The 27,964-nt window shown below is 47.6% G+C and overlaps 1 protein-coding gene across 2 annotated transcripts; it reads right to left on the bottom strand.

The window, feature by feature from the left end:
- Positions 1-72: 72 nt before the first annotated feature.
- On the bottom strand, positions 73-27,806 carry SOCS7 (suppressor of cytokine signaling 7). 2 transcript variants are annotated; one of them, XM_015539124.2, is made up of 10 exons: positions 26,717-27,806; positions 19,949-20,013; positions 16,682-16,786; positions 16,132-16,233; positions 15,135-15,265; positions 14,457-14,625; positions 12,303-12,431; positions 4,544-4,679; positions 3,979-4,129; positions 73-766 (listed from the first exon to the last, which is right to left on the bottom strand). In XM_015539124.2, exons 1-9 carry the CDS (start codon positions 27,679-27,681, stop codon positions 4,009-4,011), a joined length of 1,923 nt encoding a protein of 640 aa, XP_015394610.2. In that variant the 5' UTR covers positions 27,682-27,806; the 3' UTR covers positions 73-766; positions 3,979-4,008. The 2 variants fall into 2 exon arrangements, with proteins under 2 accessions (XP_015394610.2, XP_042821961.1); XM_042966027.1 differs by lacking the exon at positions 16,132-16,233 and having other exon boundaries at positions 26,717-27,801.
- Between the last annotated feature and the right edge of the window lie 158 nt (positions 27,807-27,964).

Below are 27,964 nucleotides of genomic sequence, written 5' to 3'. Positions count from 1 at the left end.
AAGAATGGGACTGGCTTGAGGTCACAGAACTTAGGAATTCCGTAAGACAAAACTGGCACAGCTTCTATGAGAGGTGATGCTGAAATCACATTTAAAACCTTAGAAGGAAAGGATGTGAGGAGCCACTACTTTCCCCAGCAGGGGCGGGCCCTTTGCCGGTTTTTGTTCAGCAGTCTTCTGTTCGAGACCACCCACCCTCCTTTCTTTCCTGCTGCTACTGAGGCTACCCATGCTTAAAGAGAGGCAGATTCACATCTCTCAGAAACTCCCCACTTGATTTATACTTCTGACTCCTCCTCTCTCCTTCTTCAAGGTCAATGGTGAACGCGCGCACTCTGCCTTTGGCACCAGCTGAATGACCGTCACTGGCAATCCCTCCTCCTCTCCCCTCCCCTGGACCTGTCTCGCCCTTGGTGCCACTTCCAGCCCAATGGGCACAAACCCCAGCTGCCTTTAAAGGAAGTTTTCCATACGGAGAAATGCAAATACCCAAAACAAAACTTCTAAAAAAGGAACAGTGTTGAGACTTCTTCCAGTTTTCCAAGGAGCTCGTCCAGTTCCAGGATAGCACAGGGGCTGGACACGAAGAGGCGGAGCCCCCGCTCAAAGAGTGTGGTTGTGTGCTTCTTCCAAGCCCCAGAGCGGTGAGGGGAGCCAAAGTCCTTGCACAGAGGGTCTCCGCCCTTCCCGTTCCTTCGTTCTTCCTCACTCCCCTCCACGGTAGCTTCATTTGGTTCTTCAAAACTGGAGCTTGGCAACCAAATGCCTAGATGAAAAAAGGAAAAAATCAGAGCGGCCCACTGGAGTGGAACCAAGATGGAGAGCAGCCCAGCCTCGGCTGGGGAAAAGTACAGCTCAAACAGAGAACGGAGACCTGAAAAGCCAACGGCTCCCACCAACACGGCTGCCGGCTCAGGATGTGGCAACGGCCTTTGCTGCAGGGACCTGAGCGGCCTAGGACTTGGACGCTAAAAAAAGGTCCTAAAATAACTAATAAACATATTCCATCACATTGCCTAACCTCTCTCTCTCCTTTTCCCTCACCTTTTAATTTTCCACCCACTTCCTCCCCCCCCCCCCCCCACTCCTTTCCTGAGGCTTGTCTGCTGCAGGGACTAGAAAGTAAAAGAAAGAAAAAACTGAAGCCCTGGAGTAACCCCTGGTGAGCCGGCTAGAAAATGCTATAGGTCGTTGCAGCTTCTGGCTACCGAAGAGGAGTGATATATGATCACAAATGCCAACGCAGCTTCTACCTCCTGACTTAATGAGGGCACTGTCCCAACTGTTCTTCTGTCTGCTGACTCCAAGCACCCTGACACGAACTCCCCAGGTGACAGTACGCACAGACCAAGTGGCCCATTCAGAACTCCCAAATTAAAAGCAGGCTGACCAACAAGAAGTCATAAGGGCCGAATTTCACAAAATAGGGCCGTCCCCCTTCAGGAGTGGTACTTCCCTTTTCTCAAGGGGCCCCGAGGTCTGAATCTGGAGGGAGTAAGGCATGATGCTTACTCTCTGCCACAGACAACAGTCCCGGTGTCACACAGAGCGAAGAGACCCTGGGAGCTCAGTTCAAGCCTTTGCCAATACACGACCGTCCCCCATACTCACGACAAATGGCTACCCCTGGCCTGTACCTTATCAGATCAAGCCCCTTCCCATCTCAGGGCCTTTATGCTTATTGGACCGCTTGCCCAGAATGCTCTGCTCCCAGATCCTCTTCTGACTCCTTGATATTCAGATCTCAGCTGAAAGGATACCTCCTCACAGGGGCCTTCCCTGATCATCCAAACCTAAGTACCACTCTCCCACCCCTAATCACTAAACTTCACCAAGTTTTATTCCTCGTAACAGTACAGTCAACTGAAATCAGCCTATTCACTTATTTACATGTTTGCTGTCTGTCTGTCTCTCCCTATGAGAATTGCAGCTCAGCGAGGTCAGGGCCAGGGACTATCCCGCACAGCACTTTTCCCAACCTACTTTGGGTACTCAACAAGTAGACAGATATCTGCTAAGTGCATAAACAAATGGGGGAACTCACTAACGCCTCTGGAAAACCATTCCACTTTTGGACCTCTCTGTTAAAACGGTTCTTCTAGGGGCACCTGGGTGGCTCAGTCAGTTAACCATCCGACTTTGGCTCAGGTCATGGTCTCACGGTTTGTGAGTTCGAGCCCCACATCGGGCTCTGAGCTGACAGCTCGGAGCCTGGAGCCTGCTTCAGATTCTGTGTCTCCCCGCTCTCCGCCTCTCCCCTGCTTGCACTCTGTCTCTCCTGTCTTTTCTCAAAAATAAACATAAGAAAACCCCAGTTCTTCTAAAGTTAGACTAGAGTCTAGCTCCTTATAACTTCCATTCACTGTGGTCCCTGGAGCCACACAGACTAAGTTGAACCACTCTTCCTTTGTATTTCTTTCAGCCATCAAGCCCCTCTCACCTCAGAACTTCTCTGCTCGTGTTAATCATGTATTCCCCATATGATGAAGTTTGGAGCCCTCGGCCACCCCGAGCCCACCCCTGAATGTGCTGTGAGGGTTCCTCCCAAGGCACGGCGCCTACAGAAGCGGTGCCCTGACTAAAGGGTCCTAATTACTCCACCAGGGTGCCACCGTGCAGGTGCCGCCATTCCCTCCTGCCTTCCCTTCCTAATCTCAACTGCAAAGCCACCAAGCAGAGAAATCCTCCCAGACATCGGAGCATTTCGATGTTGTAGGAATCGCTTCCGAGGGCGTACAACTTGCCTACAACTGAAGATACGACAAGAGACTGCACACCCAGACCAGGATGCTTTAAGTTAAAGCTACGCAGCCTCCCAGGGTCACCATTTCTTGATCACTCTCCTTTCATTCCTTCTCCTCTTGTTAATCTTTACTAGGCCAGCTCCCATGCTTTCCACCAAGAGCACAGGCTCGGGGATGTCCACAGCTAAGAGGAGACACACAGCTGGGATCACCTTGGTCATGGCCCAGGAAAACCCGTGGGACATAAACGCCAGTCGTCACGCTCTCCGGTTATAAAGACAGCAGAGAGCACGGGGAGATGATGGCTCCCTGGGTTCTAAGGCTGTCACTCTGCCGGTTTTTCCCCTCGTTTGCTCGGTGTGGGAGGGGGCACTGGGAACAGAGAAGGTTAGAGGGTAGCAGACGTAGTGGGTGCTTCAAGAGGACACTCTACGCAAAGGGGAAAGACGGGGGATCACTGCACCCTGCAGATCACCAGAACGTGAGATCCTGCAGGTAATCCACACCACCAAAATCACAACTCTCTGGCAATTTTGTTCCCTACTCATCCTTACCTTTCAATGCTCACGTGACTGCAATTTAAGAGACTAATTACCATTCATCTGCACAAACCAGTATTCCAAGGTATTTTATGGGGAGAATAAATGACTAGAAGTCAGTTAATGTAGTGACAGGAGAACAGCCACTTAGATAAATGAATTCCTTAGCTAATTCACTTACTCTTTTCAATAATTTACTTTTCAGTGGTCCGGATGGAAATCTAAGTAGAAGACTGAGCTTTTTTGCTCTCGCCCTCACATGCCAAGCCATGGGACACGGGAGTTCCCACTGAAGCACACACCTGTTGTCATTAAAGGCACGTCTGCCTCCCCTTTGATGAAGTTTCCTCCCCTTTGGTGTCCTGTTTTACACGTCATTTGTGCAACAGCAAGAAGAGTGGTCAAAGTATGAGAGAAGACCGCACGCTTAGTTACACTTGTGTGCCCTCCTCCTTATTTACATTCAGTGATTAGCTTGCATGCTGCTTGGCAAATACTCTTGAGACCTCTCATATCTATCTGTTCTTCTCCCATTTGGCATATGTGCCCCCTGGACTCCATGACCAGATCTGGTAACTGCATGGGCAGATGCCTGGATCGAGAGTATACGCATGGGGTGTGGGGGAGGGGGGCGAGGCCCACGATGATAACTGTCCAGAAACACTTAGCCGGGCAGCGAGACAGAGAGCTCATACCCTTGGTGGCGACTAGCAGGGGGCCCCTCGCTACGTGGAGGGTTCAGCCTCTTGCTTCTGTTTGGAAATGAGCTGCGCTTCCTTTAGAGACAGGTACACCTCTTCCTGAGGATCATAGTAGTAGAACTTTCGGATATAAGAGATCAGAGGTCTGTGAACACAAGAGGGATACACGTAAAGTGTTACATACAAAGATCATAAACAAAAGGCCGCTTTTGTTCAATCCTTCCTTCTTCTTCAACCCCTGGATGGCTGAGACTACACAAAAAACTGTCAACCTAAGAAAATTCCCACTTTCTCACTTATTACAGTTCTGTCTCCCTCCCTCTTACCACCTCCACTCCACTCTGCATAGCGACTGCAGAAGGGAGGCTGACACACACGCACACACCTTCCTCCCTTCTGGCTGCCGGCTGACATTTCCAGAGTTGGGTGCTAAGACACGTGAGAAGTGAAAGGGCGACGCCTGTGAACACTGACGGCACGATCAGCTGGCGGGCCTCACTAACATTTACAACCAACCCTCCATTCCATTCCCGCCCCACCCCTAGAGACCCCACTTTACTTAGGCAGTGGGAGATCCGGGATGTGATCTATCCGGACGAGCTGTCGGATTCGGAATCTGCAAAGGTGCTGGAGGGATTTGACGTTGCTGAATCGAGACACCGGATAGAGCAGCTGGACTGGAGTTGGAGGCAGTCCTTTGGGAACGAAAACCAAGAGACATATTCAGAGGGAGCAATGCAGCTAACTACCACTGCCCTCGTGAAGAGAATCCAGGGAAGGGAAATGGGGCTTCTTTACAGTTCATATGTGCGTTCTGTGCAAAAGCTCCCTTCCACAAAGACCTGCTGATTTCCATTGTCAGAAGTATTACCGCTGTGTTTCACTCAAGGGACTCTACTCGCCCCCACCAAGGGCCCCCCGAGCATTACTCGTGACAGCTGACAGTCTTGCTCTTCAGAACAGCCCAATGCAAAGCGCCAAGCCACAGACTTGACTTGGAGCCAAGTGGCCAATCCCAGGCCCGAGGCTCTCAGTGAAGGGCAAGAATCAAAGCATCCCTCCTAGGAACGGGACGTACTTGCGCAGCACATCTAGCAGCATCCTGCACGGGACAACTGGGGCTGCTCAGAAGGGTCCCCAGCCGACTCCAGCTAAGAGGCTGGTAAGTAGAAGGCAACGGCTGGGATCAGAGTTTATAAGCCTATCACTCCTACCATTTACTTCAAATCAGGACAGGTAGGTTTAACCACCTCTTATTTCCCACACACACCGCCCCCCTCACCTCCTCCCACCCTTCTTGCTCCTGAAATTTTAGCCCGGGTGCAGGAACAGAAAAAAAAGAGGATGCTTTTAAAAGAGAAGCAACTACAGTAGCTTGGGCAGGCTGGAGTCAGTAGTGCTCCGTGCCAGAGTGCCTGCTGACTGATGCCAGCCAGGCCCAAGGGGAGTCCCACACCCTGGTTTCGTCAGCATCAGCAGGCTTGGTGCTGGGGAGTTCCAACCCCCCTCGAGAGTCAATGCCACAGAACGGAGACCTCCAGAATGGCAGGAACATGGGCAATGGCTCAAGGGAGCAAAGAATATTCTGGTTCCAATACACAAGGGGCTACTGGAGGCCAATAAGCAAACTGCTCTCAGAAAGCAGCTCAGGTGCAAAGGCTTTGAAAGAATTCTTTTCTCAGTCACTGTCCCGTCAAAAGAAATTCTGTAGACACAACTTGTTGGAAAATAACACATCTACTGTTTTTGGAGTTCAATTTCAAACAGTTTTAAAATTTTGTTTGAAGGCATGAGAAGAAAAAATTAAAGCTTGTGGACTATCTCCCAAAGCCTTTTCGTGGTCATTGATAATGGACTTTCTGAAAAAGAAAAAAGTCCGAATACATATTCTGCTGTTACCACATGGGGCGCCTGGGTGGCTGAGTCGGTTGAGCACCCGACTTCGGCTCAGGTCCTGATCTCCTGGCTCATGAGTTTGAGCCCAACGTCCGGCTTTGCACTGATGGCACGGAGCCTATTTGGGATTCTCTCTCTCCCTCTCTCTCTGCCCCTCCCCTGCTCAGGCTCTCTCAAAATAAGTAAATAAATAACTTTAAAAAATTAATTTAAAAAAAGCACTTAACTCAGGGGTGCCCAGGGGGCTCAGTCGGTTAAGTGTTGGACTCATGACTTCGGTTCAGGTCATGATCTCATGGTTTGTGAGTTTGAGCCCCACGTCATCGGGCTCTGTGCTGACGGCACACAGCCTGCTTGGGATTCTCTGTCTCCTTCCCTCTCTGCCCCTCCCCCATTTGTTCTCTATCTCTCTCTCTCAAAATAAATTAATGTTAAAAACATTTTTTTAAACTTCTAACTCAGGCGCCTGGGCAGCTCAGTCAGTTAGGCATCCGACTTTAGCTCAGGGGTTCCTACCCCGCGTCAGGCTCTCTGCTGTCGATCCCCTGTCCCCCTGTCTCTCTGCCCCTCCCCCTCTGGCACACACTGTCAAAAATAAACGTTAAAAAAAAATTTAACTCATTTAGTCATTAAAACTATACTTTGAGGCAGATATCACTATTATCCCCATTTCATATATGATGAAACTGAGGCCAGGCTTAGAGCACTCTCTCATGGCACAGAACCAACAAAGCTGGCCTGCCATGAACACCCGCTCTGAGGAAAAGCTGAGCCCACAGAACCTCAAAGGAAGGTTCTCCAGGAGTGTCTCCAGAGCAACTCTCCCTCTGTTGCCTCTCCCTCTGTTGTCTGACGGGGGCGCTGTCCAGGGCAGCCCCAAGCACTCTGATTCATGACCAGCTGCTCTCAGTCTTCTCCTTGCTCCTACCCCTTCAATCCTAGGGCTTATATTCTGAAGCACTGTAGCCCTCCTCCACCCACATGGTCAGTCGTCTCCTCTCACACGCTATTAAAAAAAAAAAAAAAAATCACACATGGATTTCTCTCTTGAATATATTTAAACTCAAGTGGTTTTAAAATGGTATTGGGTTCAAAGGCCTCTTTGAATTTACCCTTTCTCTCTCTTGCATTTTAAAAATATTCTTTAGTGAATTAAACTATGGCAAACAGAAAGCTTTTGGGGATGGGTTATAATAACGCTAAATTCAACATGATGTTTCAGAGATAAAGGTAATTTATGTATCTAATTATTTATTCCCAAAGACACAGTACTATCAGACTTGTGGCTAAAGAGACCAGGATAATATGCAGCAAAAAAATTATCTGATTGTTTGCCTACTTGAATTTTAATGACCACATATACTTGCCTATTTAATTGTGTTACTTATAACCGTAGGTTCACAAATAGCGATTTGAAACCTGTTAATTCTCTGATATTCCCTGGTGTCAACCTGACCATTTACTGTTTGCCCCCAAACACAGCAAACAACTGGAGCTCTTGCATCCAGAGCACGTTAAGGGAAGAGGTTAGAGATGGAAATAAATCCAAGACAAGACACCAGGTCAGCTGAAAGGGAAGGGACAAGATGGAACAGTGATCATCAGGAACTTTCCTCTGGTCCTTCCTACCAGGGGACCTGGGCTCCAATACAGTTTCCAGCCACTTCATTATTTTCTCTCCCCCTGCCCCCCCACCTCAAGGACCAGGCTAGGGGTGACAAGTCTCTCCCAAGTCTGAGCACCCCAACACATAGGTCTTTCTGCCAAACCAAACTGTTTCCTGAAGACCAGAATTATCCAGCTCAAAATGTCAATAGTACTGGGAGGGGCACCTGAGGAGCTCAGTTAAGTGGCCAACTTCGGCGCAGGTCATGATTTCGCGGTTCCTGAGTTCGAGCCCCACACCAAGATCTCTGCTGTCAGCATGGAACCCACTTTGGAACCTCCGTCCCCCTCTCCTGCCTCTCCCGCGTGGATGTGCTTTCTCCTTCTCTCTCAAAAATAAATAAACATTTAAAAAAAAAAAGAAAAAAGAAATCCTGGGATACAGACCTGTCACTGAACAAACAATTATAAGATTAATGATGGTTACAAAAGAGAGACCTATTTCCTTAGAGTTGTGTAATTCAAAGCGTGATTAAAAAAACGAAAATTTGGGGAACCTGGGTGGCTCAGTCGGTTAGGCATCCAACTCTTGATTTCAGCTCAGGTCATGATCTCACTTCTGTGGGTTGAAGCCCCGCATTGGGCTCTGCATGGACAGTATGGAGGCTGCTTGGGATTCTGTCTCTTCCTCTTTCTCTACCACTCCCCCACTCATGTCGTCTTTCTCAAAATAAACAAACTTAAAAAAATTAAAAACAAAAACAAAAAAAAGGTATTGGGGTGCCTGGCTGGTTCAGTTGGTAGTGTGTGACTCCTGATCTCAGGGTTATAAATTCAAGCCCTACACTGGGTTGTAGAGATTACTTAAAAATAAAATCTTAATGGGGTGCTTGGCTGGCTCAGTCAGTTAAGCGTCCAACTCTTGATTTTGGCTCAGGTCATGATCTCAAAGTTGGGAGATCGAGCCCCACGTCAGGCTCTGTGCTGACAGCATGGAGCCTGTCTGGGATTCTCTCTCTCCCCCTCTCTCTCTCTGTCTCATCTCCCATCACTCGCTCGTGCACTTTGTCTCTCAAAATAAATAAACATTTAAAAATAAACTAAGGGGCACCTGGGTGGCTCAGTTAGCTAAGCGTCAGACTCTCGATTTTGGCTCAGGTCGTGATTTCACATTTCATGAGTTCAAGCCCTGCACTGGGCTCCGCGTTGGCAGCATGGAGCCTGCTTGGGATTCTCTGTTTCCCTCTCTCTGTCCCTCCCTGCTCATGATGACTTTCTCTCAAAAATAAATAAACATATAATATAATATAATATAATATAATATAATATAATATAATATAATATACAATAAAATAAAATTCTTTTTAAAAAAGATTTTCTTTTCATGTACTTCAGATGACAAAGATTCTCCCAACTAATAAAGATATGTTCCCTTTCAGTTTGGCTCGAACAGCATCAGGAGTTCTGTGTTAATCCAATCATAGTCTCTCTCTGAGACTGCTGCCCCGTAGTATAGGCATTTGGTTTATAACTGTGGAATGGACCAGACTGAGATGCAAACAGTGACCTCACATCTGTGACAATCACGCTCCACTGTGCTAAAAACAGATAAGGGGGAAAGCGACATCAGGTGCCATCATTTTTATTTTCACTAAGGGTCCCTCCCCTGATGTCAATTATTACAGTTGTTCTAATTTCCTTCCTTCTGCTCCTTACTTGCCACCATCCAGAACTTTCCCATTAGTCCTAGCTTTATGATTCCTAGGATCCCTAGCATCCCTTTATCACCAGCCCACATGCCCTGTTAGTGCAGCCAACTCAGAAAAACTTGACTTTGAATCCTGGCTCTGCAATTCACTGTACCTCAGATTCTTAATCTGTGTGGAAGGATGGGAGGGAGGAAAGGGAGAAGGGATACTGTAGTATGCCTTTAAGATTTTGTAAGGGTTTGGGGCATCTGGGTGGCTCAGTCTATTGAGCATCTGACTTCGACTAAGGTCATGATCTCGCAGTGCATGAGTTCGAGCCCCGCATCGGCCTCTGTGCTGACAGCTCAGAGCCTGGAGCCTGCTTCGGAGTCTGTCTCCCACCTCTCTCTCTGCCCCTCCCCCATTCATGCTCTGTCTTTCTCTGTCTCTCAAAAATAAATAAACATTAAAAAAAATTTTTTTTAATAAATAATAAAGGATCTTGTCATGGTTAAATGAAATAATACCTGGCCCCTTGTAGGCATTCAGTTATCATCATCCCAAAGTCTCAACAAATAGGCTCCTTTTAAAAACTACTGAGCTAGGGGCGCCTGGGTGGCTTGGTCGGTTGGGCGTCCGACTTCGGCTCAGGTCATGATCTCTCGGGCCGTGAGTTCAAGCCCCGCGTCGGGCCCAGTGCTGACGGCTCAGAGCCTGGAGCCTGTTTCAGATTCTGTGTCTCCCTCTCTCTGCCCCTCCCCTGTTCATGCTCTGTCTCTCTCTGTCTCAAAAATAAATAAACATTTAAAAAAAAAAAAACTTTAAAAACTACTGAGCTAAAATCCCTGGTGCCGGCTAAGAAAGCTCAACCCAAATGCTAATGACTACCTCTTCTTCACACCAAGTCCCTCACAGAATCAATCTCACAGAAAGTCTAGACGTTTACGACAGCAAAGGAGGACAGCAAACAATGGTAAAGAACACTGGCTTTGCCCTTTGTCCCAGTCGTTCTGAGAGCGGTCACTTACAGTCTAGGAGCAAATACTAACTCTGCTTTGCCTTCTCAACTTGATTACGGTTTGAAGTGCAAACAGATATCCTATCTGCAGCCTTCCTCCTGGGTCCTAAAAAGACACCCTCCACTAATAAAAACACTGCTGTCTTCCCTGTAGTCTCCACAAATCCCAGCAAGCTCGCGTTTCACTTTGCTTGCTGTTAATCTGCCCCGTTAACGGAGTGGCGGCAAATACAGCGCACAGTCTGGAGTTAGTCAAGCCTGGGTTTGAACTCTGACTTCAGCACTCATCAGCTAAGTGACTTAGAGTAAGGAACTTCACTTTTGAGCCTCAGCCTCAGTTTCTTCACTGGCAAAATGAAAATGGTCTTATCTATAAACGGACCAATCTATTAGGTTGTTGTAAGTAATCAGAGATGTTTAAATAAAGAATCTGACAAAATAACTGGCACACGATACGATACGATACGTACTCAACAAACAGTAGCAGTTGTTCCAAGTTCTAGCCGCTTAGTTAACAATGGCAAGAATCTTAAAATTTCTGCAGACAGGGCACATTTGTAGAAGGAAACGAGCTATACCAGAGGAGTCCAACAAAGTCTCTCAATACTCTACAAGTAGATACATGCTCCAGACTTCAGAATCCTGTGCGAGGATTTCCCTGGTTTACCCATAAACACAGCTGCGTCTCTGCCCTTGTCAATCTCCGCCATGCCTTGTACTGAGTTTTACGTGTGCTTCTGCCTTTATCTTCCTACCTGTCTCCCCTTTGAGGAAACGAGGTCTCTGAGGGTAGAGATGTTGCTTATTTTTGATAATGATAACCCCCAAAAGCCACAAACTTTTTTTTTTTATGAAGTTTGACTAGCAATTCTTTTTTTTTTTTCTTTTTCTTTTTTTAAATTTATTTATTTTCAAGTTAGTTAACATACAGCGTAGTCTTACTTTCAGGAGTAGAACTCAGTGATTCATCTCTTACATGTGACACCCAGGGCTCATCCCGAAAAGTGCCCTTAGTGCCCGTCACCCATTTAACCCAGCCCCGCAAAAGCCACAAACTTAAAAAAATTGCTAAAGAGTCAATTCCTGTAAGAAAGGATTCTAACTTTTCTCTTTAACCAAGTCAACTGCATGAGACCTAACTGTGTTGACAGCGCTGAGGCAAATATTAAATGAAGTGAGAATTAATACAGTTCGCACCCTGTCATGCCTTATTTAAATCACCAAGATTATAAAACACATTCCTATAACCTGGCTCAATCCTGTTACTGATGTTCTGCCTGAGGCTCCACTGGGAACCTCTTTTTAGAGCAATTTCTTGGCAGTCAGTGTGTTTAAGAATCTTAATTTGATTCACTGGGAATGTATAAAGTTCTCATTTTCAGTTCTGTTTGTAACTTACAAACTCCTCAATTAATATGCTTATTTTGCTTTTCCCCAGCCCTATTACAGCAGGCTCTTTCAAACCATTCTTTCAGTAAAGTTTATTTAGATACCGCACTACTAAGTGGGCAGAAAGACTATGTGATCGCACTAGCAAGGATGGGAACTTCCCAGTGCACCCAGATGGAGAGACATCTTTAGAGTCAATGCCGGTAGAGACAGGAGGCACAACAAAGACTACCTACTCTTTAATAGGAAGTTCAGGGCGGAAGGACAAAATCCACAGCAGACTGCCACTGAATTCAGCCTCCTTGACACTCAGCATTGGCTTTCTAGTGAATACTCTTGTAGCTTCCCTGTTCCCATAGAAATTGCCTGAGCAAGTCCTCACCTCTCTGCTTCACACGGAAGTGTGAGATCCCTGGTTCAAGGACAAGGAGACACCTCTGAATGTTAAATATTCATCATAAGACACCTGGACATCAGAGGCGGGATCCGTTTTCTCATTCATGTGGTCAAAAAAGCAAAGATTCCTTCTCAATGTATTGGAGGATTAATGTTCAAGGGCAGGGGATTAACCTAACCACTAGACTCTAGGAAGAGTGGTTACCATAAGAGCCAGAAAGAAAACTTCAACGAAGTATGGCTTTTTCTGGGGAGAAGGGGGGGCACATTTTGGTACTGTACTGCATCATGACCATGTTAAATAATTAATGTAACTATAGCCTTACCCGGAACCCTGGATCTCAAGAAGTAGAGAAACTTCCCATTCTTGGAGTGCATGATGGCTCTCTTAATGAACTCCACCACTGATTGACAGCGATCCTCAAATTTAGGATGACACCACAGGCTGAAAGTTCCTGCCACGGAAAATTAAGGAGAGGTAAAAATGTAAAAACTTACTTTCAAAAGATCTGGGAAGTTACCTTGAATGTGTTAATAATTCTCAGTTCTGGGAGGGTAGTTTGTGGGCAAGCTGTCGGACAAAGGTCCTGAAGCCACCTGTTCCTGTTTGTTCCACAATTAATGGGAAGAAAAGATGTTGCCTCTAATAAGGTATTAGAATGCACACTAATCCTTAAATCATGGACCATAAGAAAAGACTGCCATAGCAAAAGCAAGTTTAAATGACATCCCCTCAAAAGATCTGTCTACCTGTCTTCAAGCATTCATGGAATAGTTGGGGAAAGAACGGAACAGTTCTGCAAGTCTCATTCATTCATGTGTTAGGCACAAAAAGTCAAATTCTAGGTCTTCTTTAACTTCTAAAATCCCACTCCTGCCCCAAACATGTTGCAAAGATCCCACCCCAAATTCTAACGTCCCCAAACCCAAAGAAAAAAACAAAAACCCAAGCACTAAGTGCAAAGAAGTCACCCACAAAAGGGACAGAATCACTCAAGAGAACTGCAGATTTGAGTCTCTCTAGCCACTCTTACAGTATCACTCAAAAAGATGAAGACAGATGCTCCATTGCAAACTGGCAACGGAAAGACCCACACGGCTTCTATTAAAAATTCCACTCATTCAAGAAAGAAAAGCCGCTTTGAACAAAAAGTAACTGGAGAACCATTTGAAAGTTCTCTCATTACCGGCATCTCACCTATCAGGGACCTAGAGGTCAGGCATTTATTCATCATTCTCCTAGCCTAGTCATTCAGTATTTTCACAGATTTATAAAAATACTTCATTCTGAAATGCTCTATTTTGCATGTTGTTTTTCTGCTGGTCTGATTTTGGCTTTTAGGAGGGCACAGGCAGTCTATGCCACGGTTATCTAACTAATTCTCAGGTCTATGGACCAAAATTCCTTTCTCCTCATGCATCTTTAAGGCAGAGGCGGCGACAGAGGAAACCATGGACAAAGCTATGCTGGCCTAACACGCTACCTTCCTGACTCGCATGAGAAGCAAACCAGATAAACACAGCACAACATGGCCGAGAGCAGAAAAGACGTGGTGGTGGCTGAGAAGAGCATGAAAAAAAACTCTCGCTTTGAGATGCTGTGTCTAACAGCTCGTTTAATGTTGATCACGTGTGGGGACAGTGTGAGGGATAGGAGGGGCAAGTCCCTGAAACTCCCCAAAGTTCCCTACGCTCAGCAAATTTGTAACATATGCAGTTATTCTGACAAAGGATGGATTACCGTGTTACCCAGCCCCACCACCTGTGACCATCACAGGTTTCTGGCACATGTCAAACACAGCATGCCATGATGCAAAGCCAATTCCGACAGTGGTGCTGAACAAATCAGCTTCTAGATGTGACCGCAGCATGAGGCACAAGCAGACCACAAAGGTGGAGGCACCACTAGGGAGGAAGGCAGAGAGTCTAAAGCATGTTGACCCCGCAAAGTCTCTGAGTTCTGATGACTACATAGCTGACCAAAAGAAATTAACACCATGCTGCTTGGCAGGACGAGCGGATGTGACTATCAGGCAAAGAAATTCACTACAGAACAGTCACAGGGTGGACACTAAATTCTCCTCTTTGTGTATAGGATTTAATAGAAAGTCTCTCTAGATGTCAAGTTTAATTATGAATGAAGCTTGGGAGAATTTGTCTAGTGGTCCTAGATTATTTCTTCCCTCTGTCAAGAGAGTTTCACTGGCTTTGCTCTGTTCAGCAGTCTTGTGCAGGCCCTCCTATTTTGGAGACAAAATGCTGAGAATACTTCTAAATGGAACCCTTACCTTCCTCCCTACCCCCGCCAACATTTCTTCTAGTGACTGAAACCAGTACCCACAACAACATTCAACGGAGTATGAGATTCTCCTCCCTCTTCATAGTTCCACTTCTACAAATCCTTCCTATGACAAAGCCGGACAGCACAAGTAGAGGCAGGCAAAGGGGGAAGAAGGCTTTCTTCAAACAGCACCTCTTACCTCTGTAGTGCTCCATTCTCGTGTGGTGGGTGATACCCTGTGACCGGAAACTGAGGCTCAGGATATAACGAGGATCAGAGCTATCTCGTACCAGGAAAGAGCCATCTGGCTTCCCTTTCAGCTTCATCTCTGCATCTTCCCAGTTCATTGGTCCCCAGTACCAACCACACTACCAAAGATAAGAAGTGGTCAAGTGATTTACAGCACAGGGAAATGTTCAAGTTCTCAGCACAATCTATTTTACCACAGGAGAAGCCCCCTTCTTATCACTTCCTAAACATTTCGCTAGGCAAAAGCTAAGAGTGTCTTAACCATTAGCAACGAACGGCAGGCTCGTTGTTTTAGACCTCCAAAGTAACAGAAGAATAAGCCTACAATTGCATTACTGAAGCCCTCCGAAGAAGAGAAGCGGGAACTGGGTCAGTTAATCTATTGAAGTCAGCTTCAACTACGTAAACATTTCTCCACAACCTTTCTTACCACGTTCAATATTTTTCCTCCAAGATTTAATTTTACAGTGTCTCTTATGGAATTGATCAGAGCAACACAATTGTTTTGGCGCTGTAAATACAGAGGCAAGATAACTACTCTTCCTCTAAAAATAATGAAAGGAGAGCCCAGTACAGAAGAAGGGGAGTGGGAGAGGAGGCCAGCCGCCAGTCCCCAGGCACCACCCACCTTCTCCAACTCTCGAAGGCTGGCTGCAAAGCTGCTTGAGTCGGGCCGGTAGAGGGGACACTGGAGATGCTGGGGGGGCTGGCTGTGCAGGGATTCAGCTGCTCGGATGGGAGCGATCCGGGGAAATGCATCTGCAGGGCAAAAGGGTGATGGTCACTTGTTCCCTCCTTGCTCCCAACCACAAGCAGATCCTCCCCCCAAAACAGAGATGCTAACTGAAGAGGGGCAAGGCATTAGAAGCTAAGCTGGAAAGGGTGGAAGCCAAAGCAGTGGAAAAGAGCTGGATGGGCTGGAACAAAAAGCTGTGTGGGCTCGTGGAAGCTGTGAAGGATGGGTGGGGGCATTTTGCCCCAGGAGAGGGGGAGGGGGGCTGCTCACTAACCTGACTAAGGTGACTACTTCAGGGGCTTCACCAGCCTAGAGCGATTCCAGCTTCTCCCACCTCGAGGTGAAGCGCCGGTAAAGCAGCCTTGGAAATAGTGACTCGCTTACTTGCCCAGGAAGAAGAACCATTTTGCCAGGCAAGTAGAAAAGAATGCCGATTTCATTCATTTTACTCCGTGGGTACTGGAGGCTGGCAAAGCAGGTATGGGCTACTAAAGGCTTGGTACTTATTTACAAGGCTGCAGTAAACATTAAAAGCTTAGAAAAACCAGGGAACTTTGAAAACTTTAAACCTCCTCACCATCCTGAGATTAGGGAAGTTTCCCAAGTGAGATCTACTCAGAGATTGCAAACCAGTCTCAGCAACAAGGAGGGGAAAAATTCAATAGGCTTTTTATCCCTAGCAAAAGTCAGATTCACCTCCACAGGGAAAACGGGTCAGAAAAACCAGTTCTTGGCCTCAATTCCAAGGAGTTCTGGCCCAGCCAAGGGGATAAGATTTAAACTTTCTCGTAAGTTCTGTTACTTCCATAAATAGACTTCTCCCATCCTTCAAGAGTACGTCACTTGGTACTCCCAACTTTTACAAGGCTTGCCTCTAAGCTAAGCTAACCTGGGGCATGGGGTGGAGGAGGCGGAGGTAGGGGGAAAGACTGCAGGGAAGACCCCATCGGAGCCACAAGGACAGATGTAGGCAGCGTCCCACTGATATCATCTAGAAGAGAGAACAGAAGCAAGAGGTTCAGAAATATGAGCACAGATGAGTGAGGTGAAGCACAGGAGAGGGAGAAGGATCATCAGGCTGCCCTCTGGAGCAAGATGGCCTGACCTTCACCCTGGCTTTTTGCACAGAGGGCAACAATCATCTTAACCTGGTTTCCTCTGTCGAAAGCAGAAAAGTAAGGATATCCCTAGAGCAGTCTACAAGCAGTAGATTCGGGGCCAGATAAATACAGATCTAATCAACACATGGACAGCAAATGTTACAGCATGCAGATAAGACACCCATTTAACTGCTCAGGGAGATGACAAGGGACAGGGAATATTTGGGTCATTATTAGAAGCTCAGGAGCTTGTTTGCTCCTTCTGGAAAAGAACAACAGGTCCCTAAAACTCACCCCCTCCCACTAAAGCAAGAAGGCAGAGAAGGTCAGAGACCATACCTAGGAGGCTGAGGCTTCTTCTCGGAGGAGGGGGGGGAGTTGGAGGGTGTGGAGAGGTCAGGCCCCGCTGAGAGATGTCCACGTCCACAAGCGACACAGTTTCACCTGAGGGATTCACGGAGCAAGCATGTTATGGAAGCACCTTGCCTGAAGCCGAGGCCGGAAGCGAAAAAAGGTAAAGGGCAAGCAAGAAAGGCTCGAGGTCCTCAGCTGTCAAAATCCCCAAAACCTAATGTTTCCCAGAGCTGGAATCACTCCCAAACACCTGAGCAGTCCATTTTAAATTCTATCATTTCTTTGCCCTGTTAAAGGTCAAGGATTCTTTAGGACAAAAACACGGGATTGACAGTAGAAAGGCCAACTAATTGTGGCTGCACCACTATGTAACCTTGAACGAGGGCTCTTTATTCAAATAGAGCCCACACCATTTATTTTTACAGACATGTATACCAATTTCTGCCTGAGGGAGCAAGGCAAGGAGCTTGTTAGAGGTCCAAATGGACATGGAAAGCAAGTGCCAGAAAAACATAAGAACAGCATGGTAAACTGAATCCAGATAAATGTCCCAATGTGAGCTCCAACTTCTTCTTAAATGGCTTTCCATATCTAGATTTTCCAGAATATTCACTCATAAGAGAACCAATCATTTCAGCTATCAACTAGCTCCTAACAAGCTGAGGCTACAAAGGCTGAAAAGTGCATTTACAATCTAAATGATGAATTACTTCCACAGTCAGCAAATCAGCTAAGCTCGATAGGAGCCTGATGGGGGTTGGCACATGGTTTCCCTTACTTCCAGCATAAGTTCTGTTCTCTGCTATATACACTCCTTCTTGCCACCCAACCCCATCTACCCTCTCTCCACTTCAGTCACCAGAGGGTAAAGGGTATTTTATTAACAAAGGCTGACAGCCAAATTTTGGTAGGTCTGACCTACGGGGCAGAATTTAAGATTTCTCTAATTTGGCCCTTAGGGTGTTATTTCCAACAATTTTTTTTTCTCATTTGGGAGGCTGAACCCTTCAGCTAGAATTTTATTATTTCCCAGTTAAGAAAAATGAGGTAACCAGTATCTCCAAAAGGCCAAGAGCTGGGCTTTCAGAATCTAATACATGGTTTTTCACAAAGGTCTTGAGCACTAATTAAGATAAGCAGAAAAGCTCTGCAAGAGGGGGCTGGCTGGCTCAGTTGGTGGAGCATGTGACTCTTGATCTCAGGGTTGTGAGTTCAAGCCCCATGTTGGGTGTTGTGCTTACTTTTTAAAAAAAGAAAGAAAGAAAGAGGGGCTCCTGGGTGGCTCAGTTGGTTGAGCATCCGACTCTTGATTTCAGCTCAGGTCACGATCTCATGTTTTGTGATACCCCCAACCCCCGCACTGGGCTCTGCATGGACAGCACAGAGCCTGCTTGGGATTCTCGCTCTCCCTCTCTCTTTGCCCCTCCCTGCTCACATGCACATGTGTTTTCTCTCTCTCTCTCTCAAAATAAATAAACATTTAGAAAGAAAGGAAGAAAAGAAAAAAGAAAAGCTGGGTTAAACATCATCAGTGGAGGGGTGCCTGGGTGGCTCAGTCAGTTAAGCATCCGACCTCAGCTCAGGTCATGATCTCACGGTTCATGGGTTCAAGCCCCATGTCGGACTCTGTGCTGATGGCTCAGAGCCTGGAGCCTGCTTTGCATTGTCTCCTTCTCTCTGCCCCTCCCCCACTCACGCTCTGTCTCTGCCTCTCAAAAATGAGTAAAAGGTAAAGAAAAAAAATTTTTAAGTTGTTAAACGTCATCAGAAGTTCTTGGAAGCAGGAACCAAAATCATCACATGGCTTAGTAACTGAGAGCCGAGCAGCCCAGAGTAACACAGTAAGCCCAGACAAGCATGTTTACTGAAGGGCCAGAGGTCTGGACGGTAGATATAGCATTTATATAAAATGTGTAATTCAAGAGAGATAAGGCTGGAGTTTTGTTTTTTTTTTTTTTTTTTTTTTAATTTCTTTTTTAACACTGATTTATTTTTGAGAGACAGGGTGAGACAGACCATGGGTGGGGGAGGGGAAGAGAGAGAGAGGGAGACACAGAACCCGAAACAGGCTCCAGGCTCCAAGCCGTCAGCACAGAGCCGACGTGGAGCTCAAACTCACGAACCGTGAGATCATGACCTGAGCCGAAGTCGGATGCTCAACTGACTGAGCCACCCAGGCGCCCCAACAAGGCTGTTTAAAAAACAGGAATACCAAACCTTAAAGTACAAATGTGGATAGATGTTCCTTGCTTTAAAGAGGCAACACTGATTAACGAGAAAAACATGCTGCTACAAGATACGAATCTTTAATTCTGGGCTTGGGGTAAGAACAGTGGCCTCCTTCTCCACCTGTGCCTATTACAGACACCAGCACACTTGTTCTGGCAACTTGGGGCACTCCATGCAGTCATGGGGGTCCCACTAGCTTGCTTCTGGAAATGTCCATTCCTAAATCATAATTCTTCCAGGCATCTTTTTGAGGGATACCATCTCCAAGAGTTTGAAGTCAGGCCTTTCTGGTTAGTCCGCACTGAGGAGTACTCAGTTCCTGAGACTTCAGGCAGTGTGCTAAAGACTTTCTCGACAGCTTACTCAAGCAGGAGCTCTGTATGGGACTGATGTAACAAAAAGGCTCCCTATCTGAACAAGCTCCCCCACTAAAGAGAAGGCAGTTACCCAGAGAGATTCAGCCACTCTCCTACTTGAGCAACTGTGTTCCCTGCTGCAAGAGGAAAGACTTAAATTAGACGTGATGAAGAATTCTAACAGCTGCAAGAACTGGCCCCTAAAATGGGTAAGACAAGAGTTCACGTAATCCCCTTTGCCCAAAGTCCTTAAAAATAGACCAGATAATCGTGGGTCATGTTTATTAGAGAATCCATGAACTCCCTTGGAAGCAGGGACAGGAATTGTACGCCTTCTAGAGAGTCCTTTATGCACTGTGAGCCTATAAATTTGCAATTCCTACTTTTAATTTATATGTGATGACCCTGAACTAAGCACTGCATAACTGCCAGGGCCACCTAATTACCAGTAAGCAGTCTCTATCTCAAACAATAAAGCATCCAAAGTCAAGAACACATTCCACACCATAAAAATAGCCTCACCCCAAACTCAGCGGGTATGGAATGAAGACAGTAACTGTAGACACGCCTGAAGCTCCCGCGTGATGCATCTGCAGGTGTTTCCTGACAGGTCTCAGAACACTTCTGCTTTCAGATGTCAGAAGAAAAAGAAAGCGATCACCCTTACCTGTGAACAGCGGGCTGAAGGAGACCGGAGAAAAGGCACTTTGAGTTCTTGTCAACCTGGGTTTCCTAGGGGGTGAGAAAGCACACAGAGAGAGAATAATGGAGGGTGGGGGGAAATGAACACACATGCATTTAAATCACTACAACACTCAATTCCAGAGGCACTGAAAAACAAAAAGCAAATCCTGGTCACTGTCAGCCACACTTTTGTAATAAAGCCTAACATTTAAAGGGGGAGAATGAAACAAGGCAATTTCTAAACAGCTTTGGCTACAAAATTCAGCCTACAAAGCAATGAGAAATCCCTTTGGATGTCTCCACACCCAGCGTATTACAAGAGTAAAACACCTTGGGTGGTAATTAGCAAGTCCATTTCTAGAGGAGGGAAGTCAGAGGCAGGGTTGATTTTCACAAGGAAGCAAGAAAAAGGCTCTTGACCTGAACAGGTGCCATCTCAGAGCAAAAGTTTTCCCTGTGGCCCTGCCCCAACATGCAGGAGGCCCCCCAGGGAAGCAGGGAAGAGACCTGGCCTTGAGAAGAGCACTACAACAAGCACAAATGTCCCCGAGCTGTGGGGCAGAGCCACCAGCTAACAAGGGGGTGCCCTCGGGTCAGGGGCTCTGCCTGGCACCCAAAGAAATGGCCCCTTCCCCTCCCTGAGCTGCCCGTCACACAGCTCCCCCCAGGGCTTCTGGATGCTGCTCCAGGGACCCCGCTGGAAAACCCTGGGACAAGAGGCACCAAAGGTAACTTCACTTTGTACCAATTTCAACTGGCTTTTCAGGGAGAAATGAAAGAAATCCAAAAGACTCTGACAAAGACTTTCTGGAAAGAAATGTGCTAAGCTCAAAAAACTCCCCTCAGGATGACTGAATTGACGACAAGGGAAAGAACTTGCCGAAATGATAAAAATATGCTATATCTGGACTGTGGCAGAGGTTATGTGACTGAATACACTTGTCAAAATTAATAGAACGAGACGCCTAAAAAAGGTGAATTTTAGATGGCCATAAATTACACCTCAACAAATCAGACTTTAAAAAAAAAAAAAAATCCCATGAACTGAGTGCCTGCCTCTAGGCCTTACACCTGGCTCACCTTCCAAAATTAACTCTACCCAAAGGACTAAATAAAACTTCAAATGCACCATAGAGGAGAAGCATAGGAAGTCCAAAATAGAAACCCTACTTAAAATTATTTGACTTCGGAAGATCTTTGCGCGTTTGTTTTAGCACAGATGCCCAAGCTTCTCAAGACTCACTTCAAACAAAATTTCAAAAGCGTCTCGTGAAGACCTTCCTCAGAAACAGCCAAGACGCTGGATTCTTATCTCACACTCCCCTGCATCTTCTTCCGTGCTGAGGCTTCTCATCTGATGATGGCGCGCACCGCGCCTGCCCCACCCAAGGCGCGCACAGGAGAGATGGCCGCATCCAAACGAGACACAGCCAGCCACACATGGTCCTCTGTTTGTACAAGTTGCTCATGACAAGCTGCAGCTTAGTTCCAACACTCCAGAGGGCTGCAATGGAAAGTTAATTTCCACTGGACATGAACTTTGAGACTGAAGAGCTTCCAAGCTGATTTTTATGTGATAACTTGTGGGTCCAACGTTAAACTCAGCAAGTAGAAACCTACAGCACTGGCCTCTCAAAGGGTTCGCACCTCAGCCATTTGGCCGTTTGCCTCTTTTCAAAGGAAGCTGCATTACTCTGCCATCTGCCCGTGCTGGGGACGCGCCTCTTCAGTGCCAAGCACTGAAGAACGGCAGTACCCAAATGCCCACATCTTGCGGGGGCCTTCTCACTCCAGCTCATCTTCTCCCCCACCCCCGGCATTGTGAAGGAGAAAACCATAGTTTCTAGGATCTAGAAAAAGAAATACGTATGAATCTGAACACAGCCAGAGCCAGTTGAGAGCCCTGGGATGGCTTATTCTGGCAAATAAGGGGGCCGCAGGGCTGGAAGCTTGAAGAGGGAGAAGGTTTAGGAGGCTGAAAGGCTAATAATAAAAATGAGTGCTTCCTTCTTTCTTTGGGTGGAAACGGTCTAACTAACAGTCTAAGGCAGTTTCTGTCTCAGGGATCCTGAGAGCATTCTAATGGCAGTCATTCATGAAAAGACCAATCTAGACAACTATAAAAAACAAAGCAAGGGAACGATTAGCATAAAATTGAGGATGGTGGTTATGCGGGGGGAGGGAAGAGATGTAATCAGGAAGCAACACACAGGGGTCTTCAAAGATACTGATAACATTCTATTTGCTGAGCTTAGCGGTGGGTACCCAAGTATGCAATTCATTATTATTATAGTACATGCATTTTATGTGTCTTTTGTATATATGAAGCATTTAAAATGGGAAAAGCCTGTCTAAGCTGGGTGTGCTGTTTTTGGAAAGCAACACAAATGATTCAGGTCCAGTAACATTTTTAACTAAACCCTTCTATACTACATTCCTGTGTTATTTGCTTCCTCCCCAGGTCACCCTGATAAGCATTAGGGTGTCAAGTTAAGTCATCATAACTTTGCCAGTGGGCCACTTGCATCTTAGCAGCAGAAAGACTTGAGGGGTAGGGTGGGGTAGGATTTGGTGGGCTATACCTCAGGTGGCAGACAAGCACAGAGGCAGCAGAAGACCTTAGGCAAAGGTCTTCTTTGGGGCTAGCAGTCCTTTGTGTCAGCTACGCATGGCTTGTGCTACAGAAAACAAAGAGAAGGCCTCTGTCCATTTCCACTCTGCAAATTACTAATTGTACAGCAACAGATCCGTGGGATAAAATGAGTTAAAAGCATTAGGCTAGATGGGGCCGACAACACATTGATAAAACCACTGGCCACTTCTCAAATTCCCTGAAACCTAAAATATGAACAACGCAAGAATAATGTCCTCCCTCTCTTGTCCATGAATCCCCTCCACTGGTGTCCTAAGACTCCAACATGTCCTTTTCTACAGTAACTCCCAAACTAGGATGTCCAAATTTCAGGTTTTGTGGCCACAATTTACCTCTGCCCCTGCTAAAGCACACAGTGCCAAGTCAGCCAGCCTGTGCCATTTCCAACACGTCATAAGCCAGTGTCTGTTCATGTGCTACAGGCACAAAAACCATGTGTTCATTTTTACTTCCAATACACAGACATCTGTGCAGCAAGGTCAGATCCAAAACTCCATCATAAACCAAGAACCTATGGAGGGAACTTCCAGGGGGAAAGCCAAGAGACGTAGTCCAAGATCTAAAACCTTAGAATATTAGCGGGGAAAATGTCAAGGAGTGAAAGACATGGGTCCAAATGGACAGAGATTTCTGAAGCTAGGTTGCTCATTCTGAAAGAGAGATGCCAACCACAGCCGCTTGGTGAAAAATAGTTGAAAAGATCAACGGAGTATTGACCCAAAACCCAAACATAAAGTCAGAACTTCCTCAGCACACACCATAAAATCATTTTGCTCTCAGCATGTCATGTTATTTCTCAGAAAGACCCCCTTAGACCCGAAGACCCAAGGAAACAGAAAAGGCTTTCCAATGTCTCCTCACATCTCAGGTCTGTCCACGACAGCAGGGCCCCAAACTGATGCCAAGGCAGGCTGCCTCTCTTTCCAGAACCGTATCTTTTTTCCAAACAAATAGACAGCAAACCACTACATAACCGTTCTCCATTTTTCCACCTCACAACTCTCAAAACTGCCAGTAATAGCCTCAACTGTTAACTCACAAAAGACAAACCTTGAAAAATGAACAAGGTACCCATTTCCAACCATGTGTGTATTCCGTGATGATTTGAAAAGGTTAGAGCGAATGCTACTCTTTACCAAATACAAAGGAAGACAATCAGCTCAACATATGTGAAACAGACAAGGGAACTTCACTGGTTTTCCTGAAATAGCAATTCTATATCACACCAAGGCCCACAGGCATCAAGCCCAGCTCTTTGAATTCCAACATATGTGTGTTACAAGGCCTCGCCCAGTTCTCCAGAACAGAAACCTGATTAGTTGCTGGGCCCATTTCTTCCTTCACTTGAAAAGAGTTCTCTAAGCTAATTCATACGAGACTTAAGACTCAGTATATCCAGGCAGGTCCACTTAGCAGACTCTAAAGAACCTAAAAGGAACTAATGGTTTGTTTCATGTTAAAATATGGAAACTCTTAAGGCTTATACAATGACTATAGGAAGTACTTCCTAGCGACAGCTGTGGGAAAGGTAGGTGTGAAGAAGGGCACAGAGAATCATACCCAGAGGTTACTGAAAAGCCCCAAATGATACAGCAGAGACCGCAGAGACTCATAATTAACTCCAACCAACAATAAGGAGGGAGGCATATACCTTCTGGCAAAAGACTGACATTTCTCACAGCCTCCAGGTCCCTACCAATCAAAACAAGAGAACAAACTAAAATTCCAAACTCATCCTTCTTCCCAACAGGGCGGACTTACTTAGGAGGTGCAGATCCATAGAAATCACACAACTACCCTGGCCAGACTTACCAAGTTTCTCACAGCTGCGAGGCTGCCAACAAGACTGGCACGTAGTAAGCTGTGGAAAAGCTAACAAGCAAATCTAACGGCACCAAATCCTAAGCATTAGGAAAAAAAAAAACTACCAGTTCAATCTTATTACTTCTCCAAAGGCACAAAATATTCCATCTCAATTTCTCTTGTCTTCAGTCTGTTCCTACAGGGACAGGGACAAGACAAGAATCACTCCCATTTTACAGATGGAAAAAAAGAGGAAGCATGAAGACGACAAAATTGGCCTACATTCCCCAGCTGATGTTGGAGTTGGAAGGGGAATCCAGATGTTCCTGTTGTTCTCTGTACAACATGCTGCCTAATAGCAGTCAACCAACTGTTCATACACAAATACCTAGCTCTTCTCCAATTCATCAGAAAAAGCCCTTGGACCAAAAAATGTAATTCTCCAGTGCCCTGAACTAAGCTTCTTTGCAGAGCTCCAGCCCAATTTGCTCTGCAGCAGAAATCTGTATTGTGCTTAGTGTGAGGGTTGGTAACAGAGCAGCCAATGACCATTAAATTCTGCTTCCAAAGGCAAAAAACCGTATAATGTTATATGCCTTTTCCTCTTCCTAATCTATTAGACGTAGCAGCCAATTTCACGCCACACCTCATATTTGGCGTCTCTGGAATCTTAGACCAAGTCCTGGTCAATATGGAACAAAGACAAGCCAAACCGCAAGAAAATTAGCAGTCTATCCTATGTCATTACCCACAGCTTCAATCCTGCCCTCCCCCAACCTGATGAAAATTTCACCTATGCTGGTAAGTGGAGCATCGAATGCAGAGCCTACTACAAAAAAAGCTGTTCCGGCAGCCACACATTTTTCAAGACCTGAGCTCCCAGCCTAAGTTCATTGGGAAGCAAATGCAGAAATACAGGTCTACCTGAGGAGGCAACACACATCAACCTACTGATTTCTTTAGGCAGTCTGGGTTTGGTCTGATCCCCAAGATGAGCCCCGGCACAGCTGGTCAAAAAGGGCAGCAAAGTCAAAACTGGCCCCACACTTTCCTCCTGGGGTACCCGAACTCCGGTGAAAGGACAAGTCCATGGATGAGTGGTTCCCAGTCCAGGTCATACTTCAGGGTCAAGTGGGAAACTCTGCAGAAATTCAAAATTCTTGGGCCCTCAGACAGACTGATCTTTGCCCAAAGTTCTCCCACGTGATTCTGGTGCACAGTCAAGTTCTCAAATTTATGGGTCTACCCGTTCTTCAGCCTTGGTTGTGGTTGCCCGTGTGTCTCAAGAATCCATCATATGAGCTGCACCAAAACCAATTCCAATCTTTGTAAGAACCCACTCGGCAGTGCAAACCACAATGGCAGTTACCACAAGTCTCACTTCTTGAGACAAAAGTTGACAGCTTTCTAAACCCATATGCACACCCAACACTGGTTGCCACAGTGCTGTCCGTCCTTCAGAAATGCAGAGAAAAAAAAAAAAATCAACATCTAAGTCTGGAATTTTCATCACTTGGCCTAGAACTCAGGCACCCATGTCTATACCTTACACTTAGAATACTCACATGGGCTTGAGAGCAAACTATTTTCTATTCTCACAATGTGTCCGCACACAGGCTTGAGATACCAAGTACATCTAAGGGACCACCCAGGAAAACATTAAAATTTTGAGTAGAGGGGCACCTGGCTGGCCCGGTAGGAAAAGTGGGCCACTCCTGATCTCAGGGTTTGTGAGTTCCAGCCACACGTTGGGTGTAGAGATAACTTAAATAAATAAAACTTTAAATAAAAAATAAATTTGGAACAGAGATGCCCAAACAATTGCTGGCCTACAACTGCACAAGTGTGTCACATCATTTGTATGATTGAGTGTGAAAACGGTGGGGGTGCTGGTGCACGGAAAGAATAGTAAGCAAGGTGGTTACAACACCAACTTCTTGCCCCAAAGACCAATCATTTCCAGCAACCTCCCTACCAAGAGTAATGGTAGACAGACACCTTGGAAAACTTTAAAATCCAGGCCAGGGTGGGGGTGGGGGGCTGGTTTCAAATCATCTCCCAACAGGAGAGACGCTAACCAGCTGAGGAGTGTCACGGGAGTGGACCCTTGGAATGAAAGCTGTTCCCACAATTAGAGCTCTGACCTTATGGGCGAGGTCACCACCTTTAGCCCCAAGTCTCTGCCTCTTTAGGAAAAGCATATCGTTAAGAATGGTAAGGATCTTGTTCGCAGAATGAAAGGGAAATGAAACAAGAAAAGAAGTTTGTCGGCCAGCCCCCCCCAACCAGTCTCACCTCCCCGCGTCCAGCTCCCGGCCCGAGGAGCCTCCCATGTCCGTCAGGCTCGCAGCTGAAGCAGCCAGCTCTCCAGAAGGCCTCTTGCCGGCCCCATCCCCACCTCCGGAGCCGCCGTTGCAGCTCTTCGTGCGAAAGAGGCGACTGAGACGGATTTTGAGGGAGCCCTTCCGAGAAGGGCCCGCGAGTGGCCGGAGGGGCCCGGGAGGAGGCGGGGGCGGGGGCGGTTGCTGCTGCTCCCCTCTACTGAAGCGCCCTGGGGGGACCAAGTCCTGCATCGGGAAGGGCACCGGGGGCAATTCAGGACCCGGGGGTTGCAGCAGAAGCCGGCCTCCCCCTCCTCCTCCGCGGCCCGGGCTGCTGAGCTCCTCTTCCGAGCAGCTGTTCGTCTCCAGGCTCTCGGCCTCCGACTCCAAGCCTTCCAAGACCAGCAGCGCGTCGCTCGTTTCCGTGGGGTCCTCCCCGGCCTGCGGGGCGGCAGCAGGGGGCTGGGGCTGCGGAGGGGGCGGCTGCGGGGGGCACGGGCACGGGCAGCAACCCGCACCGACCGTCTTGACCCCCGGCCCCGCCGGCTGCCCGAGCCCCAGAGCCGCCAACTGCGCCTCCAGTCCAGCCGCCGGGCCCCAGGTCCGCTCGAGCGCCAACCCCGGCGGCAGGGCCTTGGGGTCCAGGGCACAGCGGTGCCGGGGACACAGCAGTTCTGAGGGTCCCGGCTCTGGGGCCGCCTCCGCGTCCTCCTCCTCCGGCGGCCGACCCACGTTGCGGAACACCATCAGCTGCGGCGGCCGGGAGCCCCGCGGACCGGGCCGCGCGAGGAAGGGTGGCGGCGGGGGGCCATGGCCCGGGGGCGGCGGCGGCGGGCCTGGCTCGGGGGCCGCCTCTCCATAGCCGAGCAGGCGGCTCAGGACGCGGTACGAAGCGGCCGCCGCCGCCGCCTCGCCATCCCGGAGCTCGGCCCCCTGCATCGGGGAGAGGGAGGGAGGGCGGGCGGCTGGGAGCCGGGCTGGGGTGGGGACTAGGCCGGGCCCCGCCGGAGCCCCGCCCGCCGCGGCCCCCGGAGCGACAGCGCTAACGGCCGCCGCGGCCTCTGCCTCATAGAGGGGGGCGGGGGGCGCGCGGAGCCCAGCGCGAGCCCAGGCCGCGCGCCGCCGCCGCCACCGCCGCCGCCGCCGCCGAGGACCGCCCCCGGATGGCGTCACTTCCGGGAGGCTATGACCACGCCCCCTCCCCCAGGGCGTGCTCGCGCCT

Source organism: Panthera tigris, chromosome E1 (assembly GCF_018350195.1).
Source record: "Panthera tigris isolate Pti1 chromosome E1, P.tigris_Pti1_mat1.1, whole genome shotgun sequence".
In the NCBI taxonomy this organism is placed as follows: Eukaryota; Metazoa; Chordata; class Mammalia; order Carnivora; family Felidae; genus Panthera; species Panthera tigris.
The sequence above is the reverse complement of the archived record's forward strand: the minus strand, read 5'-3'. Positions and strand labels throughout refer to the sequence as shown.